Source organism: Mirounga leonina, unplaced genomic scaffold (genome assembly GCF_011800145.1).
Source record: "Mirounga leonina isolate KUSES-001 unplaced genomic scaffold, KU_Mleo_1.0 Mir_114, whole genome shotgun sequence".
Classification (NCBI taxonomy): Eukaryota; Metazoa; Chordata; class Mammalia; order Carnivora; family Phocidae; genus Mirounga; species Mirounga leonina.
The window spans coordinates 12,538,601-12,553,066 of NW_023270265.1; the positions used below are offsets into that span (position 1 = coordinate 12,538,601).

Sequence of the window (14,466 nt, forward strand, 5' to 3'; positions counted from 1 at the left end):
CTCCGGGCTATGACTCAGCACTTTTCTGAGGCGATGCTTCACAGGCATGACTTCTAGAAACCAGGTTCTTTTGTGGAGGGTGGGCGAGTGGCCTCAAGGCACTGATGCAGGCTGAGAGCGGGGCTACCTGAGGCTTTCTGTCAGAATCACTAAGCTGGGAAAATGCTGGACAGGACATAGCCACTGCCCTTGTCCACCCTGAATTCGTCCCACACAGTCATGGAGAAGAATGGCGCTCCCTCCCACAGGATAGTCAAGCTACAACCTTGCCACGTCTCTGGTTCTCTTCTTCCCCAACCCTCTCTTGCTATTTCATGCCTGTCTCTACCACACACCTCTCTGGATGGAGGAGAGCACTCCAGCAGCGCTTTCGTAAAGAGCTCATGGCCCACTTGTGTTGCTACCTGGGAGAGACCTCCTTAGCACCGCGCTCCTCCAAGTGTGGTCTGCCGACCAGCAGCAGTGGGTGGCGCCCCCCGGGAGCCTATCGGAAATGTAGACTCTCAGCCCCCTGACTCAATGAACCGGAGGCTGCATTTTATCAAGATTCCCAGGCGATTTGTCTTCCTATGAAAGATTGAGAAGCTTTGTAGTGATTAGGGCTCACACCGTTTTCCGCCCCTTGGCAGCTGCGTGGCATTTAACAGAGATTCAATCTGTCTGGACCTCAGGTTCTTCATCTGTAAAACGAGGATCATGATACCAATCGCTCAGGGAGGTTGAAAGGATCAAATGGAGTGATGCTGGTACAGTTATTCAGCACAAGGTCTGGCATATGGTAAATAGTCACAGAGGGAAGATTAGTATTCTAATTGTTTTCAAATAAGAAGAGTGTGTTTTGCTGGGGAAAGATTCTACTTGACTAATCACAAGAAGTTTCTTTCTTCCTCCATGAGGGTGCCACTTGGCGTCCTGGGTAAGGTTTCAAATCCAAAGTCACGTCACTCAGATCCTGCTGTCACTGCCAGGAAGTGCCAGGAGGTTGGGCGATTGATTGAATTCTCTCAGCCTCCATTCCCTCATCTATTAAACAGAGTCGATGAGCAGAGGGCTGTTGGGAGGAATTAAAGACACGTGCTGGACATGTAGTACGAGTTCAAGAAATGAATTGCAGAGCATGGGGGAGGTCATTTCCACTGGCAGGAGCTGCATATCCTGCTGCTGTTGTAGCGAGTACGAATCTCTGTCCAAAGACCCCAAGGAGCAAAGAACGTGCATTTCGTTGCTTTCCTATAATTTAATTTGTATTCTCTGCCCTGCTTCGCAGAGATGGCAGAAATCGAATCCTATCAGCCCAGGCTCTGATGCTCTTCTTTTGCCTGGACTGGTTCAGGGGACGAGGTGCTTACAGAGGCAGTGGGGTGGGGCGTGTGGGGACCTGGTCCTCGGCGGTGGTCGGCCTGCGCTGACATCTGCTGGGATATCCCCAACCCACGTGGTCTCATGCTGGTGCACACGCCAGAGCAGCCACCTCTCTCGTTCCCAGTTACAGGGTCTCTCAGCTGTGTGGGCACTCAGGACCTTGTTCATGACTCTTGGGCAGTGTGTGGGAAACCCTCTAAGGCCGCTAGGCCACATGATGACCTGGGGATCTTTGGGCTGTCTTGGGTCTGCCTGCCTCTTCATCATGGGCAGGGGAGACTCTGGGGTCCTGCTACTTCCCCAGGGTTTATCCAGAACAAGGACACGGCTCCCTCTCTTCTTGAATCCCCCTTGCCACATTGCCCCCTTTCTCGTTCCGATGCCCTTGACCTGCCTGGCATGGTAGCTTTCGTCCGTCTTCCAGATGCATTCAGTGCCCCGAGTCATCTGCAGCCTGACACCCAGGCTCTCAGAACTCCACAGATGTGCACGTCTTACCTCTGCTTTGTGCCTTGTTATCATCCCTTCTCAAATGCAATGCATGCCTCTGACTAAATGGGGAAGGAAAACAGGATGGGCGAGGAAACTCGGTTGGTAGTTCAATCTACTTTTCCACCACACTGTGTTTTTATCATATATACAGAGAAAGACAAATTAGGAAGTACATAGAAATTGGGGGCGGGGTGGGTATGTGGAAACTTGCCAGGCTTGAGAATATTTTTGATGCGACCGTGGCCCTCCAAGTGCTCTGAGCCCTTCCCTCTTGGGGTCCTGGGAACTCCTTCCCTGAGCCTGGAAACACACCTTCCGGAAGATTCTACTCTGTTTGCAGTATGGATGGTGCCTTCCGCCCAGCCTGCCTCTGCTGCAGCCACCATCCCTATGCAGGGGGACCCCCTTGACCTCTTGTCTTTCTTGGTCCCGCCTCATCAGCACCCCTATTGAGCATGCTCCAGTGTGCACCAGCCAGGCCGCCACCCCGCAGCCGCCCGCTTCTGCCCAGCCACCTGCTGCTGCCCCTCCCAGTGCAGCCTCGCCACCCCTGACCGCAGCCACTGCCCATGCTGCCAGCGCGTCCGCCGCAGCCCCTGCCTCAAGCCCCGCGGACAGTCCAAGGTAACTGGCCCACAGGTGCCGGCCCTGACCTCAGGCAAGGGAAGCAGGAACGGCCTCAGCCTCGGTCCACCTGTTGACAACTGTGCCCTCGGAAAGGCCCGTCCACGGTGGTTAGGACCCCGGGGTCCTTGGGAAGCCAAGCCTAGCACTGCCTGGTGCTGAGAGCGAAGGGGAGACTGGGGGTCACTGCAGGGGAACACACTGTGTGGCTCAGGACAGACATAGGGACGTGCTGCCCTGCCCCCCAGCACATGTTCTGAGATAGAGGTCTCTCTCTCTCTCTCTCTCTCTCTCTCTCTCTCACACACACACACACACGCACACACACACAGAGTTAGATAACAAAGAGAGATCTGGAACTGGGATAAAGGGGGAGAATGGAAATTGTCCCTGTGGTCTGGGGAAGTCAAGGAAGGCTCTCTGGAGGAGGGAGCAGAGACAGTGTTGACCTGGGCATGTCAGGCAGGTCAGATATGGGCAGGTATTTAGCGACTAACTTGCCCTCTTCCTTTACCCTCTCTTCTCTCTTGATAGAGAGCACGCTACCTCCAGAGGTAGCCCATGCCATGGGACTTAAATCTCTGCTCCACCACTTACTGTCTATAATCCACAGACAGTGACTGAATTTCTCTGAAGCTTAGTTTCTCCTCTGCTAAGATGTTTAATGCAACATCTATTTTTGAGGGTTGGGACAGAAAAAAGTGTGCATAAATCACCTAGCACATAAAATGCTCTCGAGTCTTATGAGTTACTGCGTTTCAATCTGACCTCCTGGATACCCAGCAAAGGCAGGGGTGGGGAAGGGGGGCAATGGGGGGTTGCAGTTTGCAAAGGGTGCAGAGGGGTGCGGGGAGGTGGACAGGGCAGGATGGATGAGTCATTCTAGAATGGCCAGGCAGTGTAACGGCCAGACAGGCCCAACTCTTTCTGGGCTGCATGGAGCTGTCAAGTTGGTGTTTGGGGGCAGAGCCAGCTTTCCCAGTTTCCCATGCTCCCTTCCCAGGGTTTTGCTGGAAAGGTCATGCCTCTCTGGGTCAGGGTTCAAAGGTCCCTGGCACAGCTTGAGGCAGGATGGAGGGTGGGCAGAGTGGCCTGCAGACCTGTGTGCTGCCCCCCTGCCCCCAGGCTTCATAGGGACCTAGGTGGTGCCAAGGCTAGGCTTTGCCCAGCCCAACTCAAGCCTCAAGGGTGAGCCCAGTCTGGGACCTCCAGGGGTTGTTTTATTCCAGCTTCCTGGGGTCACTTAGCAAGTTGCTTCCCCTCTGCACACCAGAGTCTCTTCAGGTAAGGGCACAAAGAAACTTTGAAGAGGGTAAGAAATGTCTCTGTTGTTAAGTGGGGAGATGCCTCTCAAGTTGGATGGAGAAGCTCCAGACGCTGGGGCCTTGCTCAAGGGTAAGCTCCAGCACTGTGCTTCTGGCCTCTGTGTCTTCAGTATCCTGGGGCCCTCAGGAGCCCCTCAACAGAGCAAACCCTTCTTTCCTTTGCCTTACAAAGGGAGATGAGGGCTGGGTGGAGGTTGGAGAGATGCCTGGAGGGGTCCTAGCACCAGGCCAGAGCAGAGAGGACCAGGGAACCACGCTCTGGGCCTAGATACCTCCCCTTCTCGCACAAGGCTAGATGGAGCTAGAGGGAGCCAGGGGGAGGCAAATGGACACCCCAGCCTTTCTTGGCATGGCCTCGGAATCCTTGCTGGGTGTCTTAAGCCTCTGCTTCCTCCCCCAATGCCAATCCCTGACACAGGACCTTTAGCTCCTGGGATGCTGGGAAAGCTTTCTCCACAGCTGGGAGAGCCTGGCTAAGCCCCATTGACCCTCAGCCTTCCACCATAGTGGAGGCTGGACACCCCTGGACACTCCCTCTTCCATTAAGGCCCCTACTCCACTGTGGTTTATCAGAGCAGGGCAGGCCGGCCCAGGGAGGGGAGACAATGCCTCACCCCATCAGGAACATGGTAACTTGGCACGGTAAGTCTGCACACCCCCTGCGTCTGGGGCACTGGCTGTCTGAGGTTCATTCTACCTCCATACCATCTGGGCAGCACTGCACACGCTTCTGGGTCTGCTCAGGAGCTTGGCAGTGCGATGGGTTCTTAGCTCAGGGCCACCCCCTCCCACAGCCCTGGAGAAGAAGGTGCTTCCTTATCCTTGGACTCTGCCCAGCACCTGGGCCCTGGGGGAACAGCTGGAAGGAAGGCAGGAAGCCATGGGCTGGGGGCGGGGAGTACGTTTGCAGGGGCTCACTTCTCTAGCATCCCCATCAATGACCCATTTGCCCTGGGTGTGGACATGTGGTCCCCAAGGGGATCTGAAAGATGTAGGGAGAGACCAAGGATGTGTTCAGTAAGGTGTTCTTCAGTTTTAAGTGGAAAAAAGAGGGGGGGGTTGTTCACTGACAAATGAAACTGGGAAACACTGAATGAGACGAAGTTGAACGTGCTGCTTAACTCCAGTACTTAGAGCCTTTAGCTCTCCAAGGGGAGAGGCCAAGAACGGCATTTCCTGAGGGCAATGAACTGGGGTACTTTCCCCCCATCACTGAGGTCCCATGGCTCCTGGGTCACAAGTGGGAAAAGGCTGCTCTAGGCCTCTTGGCAGCTAACTCAGCAGGAAGAGGGCAACAGGAATCCTGTGCAGAGAAGCCTCTGTGTGTGTGTGTGGGGGGGGGTGTCTCCTGGCTTCCAATGAGCCCTCCCTGGAGCACCCAGAAACCTGAGACTTGGCAGCTCCCTCCAGCCACGTAGGAAGGGGAATGGGGAGGAGGCCAGTGGCCTGAGGCTGTGCCCCAGAAGGTCAGAAGGTTTAGGGAGAAGGGTAACTCCGACCACCTCCATCTGTCTCCTCTCTCTTGCTACTGCCCCCTCCAGCCCCAGCCCCACCCTGGCAATCTCTCCCTGGGGACTGAAGGGTTTTCTGTGTGTCTTTCTGGCTGGCTGGTGATTTTCCTCCCTCTCTCCTAAGGTGGTGGCACCAGCAATGGGCTGTATTGCTCTAACCAGGCTCACAAAGACTCAGCCCCCAGAAGCAGCTTCTTCCCCTCAAAGACCACCATGGTCTTTCCTTCACAGCCTCTGGCAACCCCCTAGGACTATCTCTGTCAGGTTTTCTCCTCGCAGAGGCTCCTGAAGACGGGGGGAGCCCGCCTGCCAGGACTGCAGGCCCCAGGGCCTGGGTGGGGCTGTGCTTCTGGCTGCTAACTCCTCCCCCCTTGGTTCCAGGCCCCAGGCCTCTGCCTACAGTCCCGCCAAGGCGACCTCTCCAGCACCTGCCACTCATACATACAGTGAGGCCTCAGCTGCCCCTGCGCCCAAGCCCCGGGTTGTCACCACCGCCAGCATCCGGCCTTCTGTCTACCAGCCAGGTGAGAGGCAGAACGGAGGGGAGGGTGGACATGGCTTCTAGGCCACATCCCCAAAAGGTTGGTGGCCAGTGAAGCCCTGCTAACGAGGCTCAGCCCTCCTTCCTCCAAATGTGGGCCAGAATCCTATGGAGCCTGCCTCTGGCCCTGGGGAGACAGGTGAGCGGTGCCAGGCAGGAATGGAGCCACCCAGCTCTTAGGAAGATCCCGTTCCTGGCTGAGGATTTCCAGGCTCAAGGTGAAGGAAGAAAGGGTTTAGGGGAGGAGCTTGTTTCTCTAGGAGTCTGGGTCTGCCTCAAGCTGGAAGACAGGCAGGTGTAATGAAAACACCATAGGCTTTGGACAGACCTCCTGCATCATGCTGTGACCCTGGGCAACCTGCTCATCCTGTCTGGTCTTTGGTTTCCTCAGCTGAGGCAGGATAATGGAGGCCCAGAGAGCACACGTGACCAGCAACAGAATGGCCAGCACAGGGTCAGCCAGTGGCTGAGCTCACTTGGTTGTCTGTTCCATTGCTCTGGTCCCCATTCTCAACACTGCCCCCGGCCCCTCCACAGGGATGAGGACTCAGCCCCATGTCCCCTCTTTCCTCGCAAAGTCTGGCCTGCGCCTCAGAGCCTGAGGGCAATTCTCAGTTACCTCGCCCTCCCTTGCCTGCCCCCTGCGCAGTGAAGCTGAGGGCTCTTTAGCCAGTATTTTCCCAGGCTGGGGGAAGGTCCTGTGTGCCCTGGTCTAGCGGATATGTCCACAGGAGAGCTCTGGGCATCTATAGCCGTCCAGGGCTGATACCACCATCCCCTCCTTCCCACTGGATTCTTTTTTTTTTTTTTTTAAGATTTTTATTTATTTATTTAACAGAGAGAGAGAGCACAAGTAGGCAGAGCGGCAGACAGAGGGAGAGGGAGAAGCAGGCTCTCTGCCGAGCAGGGAGCCCGATGCGGGGCTCTATCCCAGGACCCTGGGATCATGACCCGAGCCGAAGGCAGCCGCTTAACCGACTGAGCCACCCAGGCGCCCCCATTTTTTTCCCACTGGATTCTGACCCTGAACTCCAGGAGGGCAGGGCTGTGGCAGATTTTCTTCACTGGCTCCCCAGCCCCTGACTCAGGCCTGGCACCGAGGAGGTGCTCAGCAAAGGTAGTGGATGAAGGAATAAATGAATGACTGAATGCTGGTAAGGAACTCAAGTTGGGGGTAAAGAATGGCATGGGGAGAGGCTGTGAACTGTGCACTCTGGTGGCTGAACACACAGGGGTCATGGGTCGCAAGGGTTCCCAGAGGGGGCCCATGCAAGTTCCATGGGTGGCTGAGATAGGATTTTAGGTGGGCATACACTTTTCATTTAAAGCATATTTCTCTTCACAGCCATCTTGACTATAGAAATTCTAGCAATAATGACATTTTCCACTTGCAGTAATATCCAAACTGTTCTCCGCCCCCCTCCCAAATGGTTACACACACCATTTTCACACATGGTAACAGTGATGAGGTGAGGAAGTTAAGGACTTGTTCAGGAAAGAATGGGGTAGCTAACTCTAAGGGGACAGGGAGGGGGCTTCTCGATATCACGCCAGAAAGGAAGAGTTGGTCAAGAAGTCATGAGGTCGAGTCCAGACTCAGAAGCATATCCTGTTTTTGTTTTTTGGTTTTAAAGATTTTATTTACTTATTTGAGGAGAGACACAGCAAGAGGGGGAACACAAGCAGGGGAAGTGGGAGAGGGAGAAGCAGACTCCCCTGCCGAGCAGGGAGCTCGATGCGGGGCTCGATCCCAAGACCCTAGGATCATGACCTGAGCAGACGCCTAACAACTGAGCCACCCAGGCGCCCCAGGAGCATATCCTGTTAGGGAAAAGGAGAGACCCCAGAGAGGATCCTCAAGGAAGCCGGAGGGCAGGGAGGTCAGACAGGGGCTGCGCCGGAAGGGCCTTGCTCTGGGGAGCCTGACTTGACGCGCAGGGCCGAGGAGCCATCATGAGCCCTCCTCGTGTAGAACTCTGCCCGCGGTGTTGAGTGCGGGCGGTAGAAGCGGCTTCAGCATCAGACCGGCTCCTGTGCGGGGCTCTGCTCCGCCTCCCCCAAGGCAAAAGCACTTCGTCCCGGCGGCCTGAATGCCCTGCTCTGAAAAATGGGCACGAAGCTATGTAGACCTCGTGTTCTGGGGACGAAAGGAAGCACCCAGCAGAGTACTTGGCACACAGGAGGCGCCCTTCCCTGTCCTTCCAGGGGCAGGGACACAAGGTTCTGAGGTTAGAGTCACGGGATTAGGGAGCAGTTCGGAGCTGGCTGCAGTGGTGCAACATCTCCGAGGGAGCTGGAGGACGCGGCTGCCCTGCGGACACGGGGACCACTGCGGGGAGGGCGGGAAGGAGGCCGGCTGAGGCGAGGCGCGCTCTCCGCGCCCAGAGCGCATTTCCGGCCCGGCCTGGGCTCCCTTCCCAGGCGGGTCCTCCTGGGCACCTTCCGGGGCGGACCCCGGGCGCCGGCGCTCCTCCGCAGGCCCGCCAGGGGGCGGCACGGTTCCGGGGGCGCGCCCGGCGCCCCCTCACCTCCTTGCCCGGCTGGGGCCCAGGCGGGCGAGACGTGCCGGAGCCCCGGGGCGGCGGGGCTCCCTCCGCGGCGTTCCCAGGCGGTGCAGACGTTAACTCATGCTTGCCCGCAGGGAAGGAGGCGGCCGGCCTCCGCCCCTCTCCCGGGGAGGCCGGGCGGCTGGCAGGCGGCCCGGGGAGAAGCGGGGAACGCGGGCCCGAGTCGCTCCCGTCCTCCGCCGACCCAGGCCGGGCCGCAGCTCCCCGCGGGACTCTTCTGCGCCGAGGGTGGCGTTCGCAGCCCGGCTCTCAGCGCTGGCGCCCGGGCTGGGCGGCCGCTCCCCGGAACACCTGGGGCCCGGGAGGCGGCCGGGTCGGCCTCGCCGTGGGCGGAGGGGCCCCGCGCGGGCCGGGGGGAGGCCACGTCGGCCCGCGGGCCGGGCGGGGGCCGGCGCTCGTGGGGAGCCAGGCCCGACCTGGGATGAGTCAGAAATCACCTTGTTTAATTACACATTCCCGAGGCCGCCGAGTGCGATAGGGGCCTTTTGAACTTGCCAATTAGAGATGAAATATCACCTTCTAATTTAGACGGGCTTAATTCCGTCAAGCAGAAATAGCAACAGCCCCGGGCTCGGAGATGGGATATCAAGTCTCCCTTCTGGCACGTCTCGGGTGGCGCGGCCAGAGCCGGGAGGAAGGGCGCAGCGGCAAGGGGACTGGGAAGCAGCCGCTCCTCGCGCTCCCACCCTCACCCCACTAGAGTGGGGGCAAGCGATGCGGAGGGGGGAGCTGCCGGTCTGCGCCTCGGGGAACCGAAGGCCCCTAGGGCAGCCCACCGGACTCCAGATTCCAGCATGCCTCTGACCTGCCGAGACTTTCGCGGGGGCTTAGAAGAGGGGGCTGGATCAGGGAGTCTGGAAGGCCTTCCGGAGGAGGGAAGAGAACGTCTGCCAGGCAGAGGGAATCGGGTTTGTGTTGCTGGAGGGAAGCAGGAAAAGCGGGCAAGGGCCCGAGTTGGAAGGGGCATGCTAAAGCCTGTTTTGCTGCGTAGGGAGTGGTTAAGCAGGGGATCTGGAGTTGAGTCCCACTGCCCGAGCTCCCCAACTTTCCAGTAGTCACTTAGGCTCACCAAGCTTCAGTTCTCCAACTGTAAAGTGGACTAGAAAATATTCTCTGCCTCACTGGATTGCAGTGAGTATTACACGCAATAATACACGTAAAGGGCCTTGCCTGTGGATAACACAGCCGGCCAGTCCTAGGTAGCCACTGAGCTGATGAGGGCAGCACTGTCCAATAAAAATAAATGTTCTAGTTAACCACATTTTTTAAGGAAAAGGAAGCAGGTGAGATTAATGTTACCATATTTTATTTGACTCAGTATATTCAAAGCATCGTTTCAATATATAGTCAATATAAAATAATTAGTGAGATATTTATATTCTCTTCTTGTGCTAAGCCCTGGAATCTAGTGTGTATTTTACACGGATAGCACTTCTCAATTTCGATTAGCCACATTTCAAGGGCTCACTGGCCACCTAGGGCTGCGCACTGGCACAGGATTGGGGCTTTGTTCATAATCCCTTTCAGCAGAGAGCCCCCACTTTACAAAAAAAAAGGGTGGGGGACAAAATCTTGCTTAGAACCCCATTATATATAATAGAGAGGGATGAAGCTGCTCTGAAGTTCTGCTAGATCACCTCTCCCCACACCCTCTCCCTGGTGGCGTTCCCCTCATTACCCCTGCCCCAGCACTTTGAGACCCCCTGCTCTGGGCACTTGGCTGCTACGCAAGGTTGTTAGGAAGGGTGGCAACACTTGGAATCTGGGCTTCACAAATTTGCACAGTGCATGCATCATGTCACCCCAGTAGGTCCCCACCACTCTCTTTGAGGCAGGCAGGGGCATCATACTTTCTACCACTGGTGATAGACTTAGTCCCAGGTTATCTGATTTCAGGGTGTCACATCTCCCGTCCCCACCCCCAACATCCCACAGTCTCCCTGGATGCGTTCCCTCAGGTGACCATCAGGCAGTAAGATGAGCTGACAGTTCACCCAGACCCTGAGACCCAGAAGTCACCATGCTCACTAACGTGAAATGATGCATACACTGTGCCAGGCCCTAGGATAAGCACTTTATATTTCTTGTCTCCTTGAAACCTCATAACCAACCTGTGAGGCACTAAGAATTATTAATGCCATCTTTAAAAAGGACATTCGGGCCCAGAGACGTTAAGGAACTTGCCCAAGGACACACAGCCAGGATGTAGTAGCGCTGGGACCTGAACCCAGGGCTCCTGATGGCTGTGCTACATGCCAGAGCATGGGACCTCCTCCAAGTTGATAGTTATTCCTCAATGACATGGTGTGCCAAGATTTTCTGGAAATTAGACTTATATTCTTTACAGAGGCACCTTGGGGTAATAGAATAGTTTTGGAGACTCACTCTGCCACTTACTGGCTCTGTCTGAGCCTCAGTGACCTCAACTGTAAAGGGGACTAAACCAGGTGACCTGTTATGTGCCAAGCCTACTCCCTTAGTAAGTGGGAAGAAGATTGATTCCTTATGGAGAGAGTTTTACTTTTAGAAGCCAGCATCACTCCCAACATGACTCCAAGACAGGGCCATGGCGGGTTTTACCCCTTCAACTTTTGATAACACAGGCCTGGTCCCTACCCACCCACAGTACTGGGCTTCCTGTGTTACCCAGCTCTGAAGGGCCAGTCATCTGGGAGTAGAACAATACGATTGGAACGGCAGGCCACAGGCCACCCAAGGTGGTCCAGGAGAACCAGGTGGGAGAGATCCGAGGCCAGGTGGGGAACTTTAGCCCTGAGCAAGACCTTCCTTTCCAGGCTGGAAACTGAGGGGGGCTCTCTCAGGACCCCTCAGCATAGTCCATCCACCTAGGCAGGCTCAGGAATGGAGGGAGGTTGCCCCAGCATGCTTCCCAGGATGGGAGGAATGAGGCCTCTTTCCAGAGGCACAGACTGTGAGTTGAGGTGAGGCTTCTGGAACCTCCCTGGCTGGAATGTGTGCAGGCTCCACAGTGGGAGGCAGCAGAACTTAGAAACCTAGGTTTTGAGGGCGCAGGCCTCAGAGGGCTTTGGGTGAGCAGCTGCAGTGCTCCTTTGTGTTGTCACCCCAAAAAGGTTTTTTAGCTCTGGGAGACTTGGAGGTGGAGGTTCCAGAAGTGAGGTAGTGCATTCTCCTGCACTCTTTCATGGTAATTTCACACGCACTCAGACATACTCTGTTTCCCCCAGAGTGGTGTAGGGGAGCATGGGTCTCCTAGAGGCAGCCACAGACTGAGGGAGCAGCTAGACCTGGGCTGTGTCACCCCAACATCTCTGCCCAGGCTCCCTCTGAATGGCTCTCTCAAGACCCCCGCCCCAATCAAACCAAGGTGAAATTTCCCCCAATATAAATCAAGCTGAAGTGTTTTTTGAGAAAATGATTGTAGCTAAACATGAAACCTGAACCCAAAAACCCAACTGCCCTATCATCCACTTTGTCCCAAAGGCTGGACTAGGTCCAGGTTCAGCAAACACATGTGATTGAGGCATTTCAGATGTCAAATCTCTGGTCAGAGTGCAACTGAAAGCATCTTCCAGTCAAGGCCAAGTTGACCCGCTCCCACCCCCTTCCCGGCCCAGGGGACCCAGATATGAGGCTTGCCTGGCATGCCCGCCCCCATTCCCTGTCTTCTGCAGGCTTCTGGAAGCCAAGGCCTGGCCAAGCCCCACCCCACACAGCTGCAGATATTTATAGCTATGTCCCTTTCCCAGTCCTGTTCAAGCTCCCAAGGGCTCTGCTCTGATTGCTCTTTATCTCCCTTGGCTCCCTGCTGCAAATTCAAATCTGGGGCATCAAGAAGTTCAGGAACGTGTCCTCCATAAAAATTGGAATTGTACCGCTCTAATATCAAAGTCACCTTTTAGAGTTTTCTGGCTGGGGGTGGGGGAAGTTGGGGTAAATGAATTCCTGATACATTTTTCTTTGGCTATTTTTGGCTTGCAGTGCCTGCATCTACCTACAGCCCATCCCCGGGGGCCAATTATAGTCCAGCTCCCTACACCCCCTCACCTGCCCCTGCCTACACCCCCTCTCCTGCCCCCACCTACTCCCCTTCCCCGGCACCAGCCTATACCCCCTCGCCAGCCCCAAGCTATAACCCTGCACCCTCAGCGGCCTACAGTGGGGGCCCTGTGGAGTCTGCCAGCCGCCCCCCATGGGTGACAGATGACAGCTTCTCTCAGAAGTTTGCCCCTGGCAAGAGTACCACCTCCATCAGCAAGCAGACCCTGCCTCGAGGGACCCCTGCCTACACCCCGACGGGGCCGCAGGGGTCTCCCCTGGCCAGGGGCATCGTTCAGCGGGCTGAGCGCGTCCCAGCCAGCAGCAGGACTCCGCTCTGTGGCCACTGCAGCAACATCATCAGGTACGATCCAGCTGTGCCCCTGAGCTGGGGCGCTGGGAGCGCAGGGGTGTGGGGTGCTTGTGCACTGTCTGAACCCTGTGGTAGGGTGGGGGAGGTGAGAGGGAGGGCAGGAGTAGGGAGAAGGCTCCCTGCTGGGCAGCCTCAGGCTCCTCTGGCTTGCCACCTAGTCTGACCCTCTTTGAGCTTTGGCTTCCATACCTGTGTGACACCCACTTCCCCGGGAGTCGGGCGAATTCCATGAAGTAAGTGGGTGAAGCTCCCAGCACGGTGCCTGGTGCCAGGACCTCCCCCTCGGGCTAAGGCCGGGTTCTGGGAATCATAGGTCTTGTTGTCAGGTTTACTGGGCATGGTGCAAGCTGGCTGACAGTGCTAGTTTTGACCCAGCTTTCCTTTAGGGTTCTTTCTGGGTCTTTCCACAGACAGGCCAGTGTTGCTTGGGGCTTTGGTGGGCATCTGCCACCCTAAAAGGAAAACAAGTCATTTCACAGACGTAGGTGACACTTGTTTGGACATAGTATGTTTATAGGATGTGTGTGTTAGGGAGGAGGGCATATATATGTGATAAATACACTTTTACTTAAAGTAACACATGCTCATTAGAGAATAATTAGAGAGTTCCAAAAAGTAAAAATGAAAATGCACCACATTTCCTCATAGTCCCACTGCTCTGACTGCTAATCTGGATCTGGGCTACCCAGGCTGTGCTAGCCCTTTGGCCTTGAACAACTTATTTCACCTCTCTGTGCCTCAGTTTCCTTATCTGAAAGCAGGTACCATAATCCTACTTCCTAGGATTGTTGGAAGCGCTAACCAAGTTAATCCACGCACATTTCTTCTTAAACAGTGCCGGGCACAGAGTAAGCACTCAATAAAGGCCAGCCATTGGCATGGTCGTCTTGGCTCTTCTTGTTATGAATACACTTCCCCCGTCCCCTACTTGGAGGTATTTGAGTTGCTTCCCTGTTGTTGCTGCAACAATGAATATCTTTTTGCATAGAGCTTTATCTGAATTTCACATCAGTTCATTAGAACAGTTACAAAAGTCAGGGTTATTGGGTCAAAGTATGAATAGTTTTGGGTGTCCTGAAACATCTGGTCTCGAGCTTTTGGGGCTGCCTTTCTCTGCTTCCCCAGGGGCCCCTTTCTGGTAGCCATGGGCCGTTCCTGGCACCCGGAAGAGTTCAACTGTGCCTACTGCAAGACCTCCCTGGCCGACATGTGCTTTGTGGAGGAGCAGAACAACGTGTACTGCGAGCGCTGTTACGAGCAGTTCTTTGCCCCAATCTGTGCCAAGTGCAACACCAAAATCATGGGGGTAAGTGGGCAGCATCCCTCTCCTCTGACTCTTGTCTTTTCCCCAATCTCTCTCCCTCCCCAAGGTTGTGGGGGCCCGTTAGGAAGCCAAGAAGCGGCTGCTAACGGAGAGAGAACAACTTTCTATCCTACAAGGGAGTTGGTTTGCCACCAATGAGCTAGGGAGCGAATGAACATGGAGGGAGAGATGATGACCTGCCTGGGCCACACGGCTCGATGTGTTGGTGGAGCTGCTGCAAAGCAAGTTATCACTTTATAGACTGACCTCGCCACACACCCACATGTGGCCTTGACCCCTCCATGCTCCTTTGGTAAAGCAGCGGTAATAAGCAAGAACCCCCGCCCCAGC

General features: G+C 55.7%; 1 protein-coding gene across 3 annotated transcripts in view; it reads left to right on the forward strand.

Moving 5' to 3' along the window:
* The window catches only part of LDB3 (LIM domain binding 3), a 66,302-nt gene that overhangs the window by 38,156 nt on the left and 13,680 nt on the right, over window positions 1–14,466 (forward strand). For 2 of the 3 annotated variants that reach the window (XM_035023249.1, XM_035023253.1), the window contains exons 9-12: window positions 2,296–2,478; window positions 5,696–5,838; window positions 12,383–12,803; window positions 13,938–14,118. In XM_035023249.1, coding sequence (XP_034879140.1) covers window positions 2,296–2,478; window positions 5,696–5,838; window positions 12,383–12,803; window positions 13,938–14,118 — 928 coding nt within the window. The remainder of the gene's footprint in view (window positions 1–2,295; window positions 2,479–5,695; window positions 5,839–12,382; window positions 12,804–13,937; window positions 14,119–14,466) is intronic. The other variant, XM_035023258.1, reaches the window with a different exon arrangement.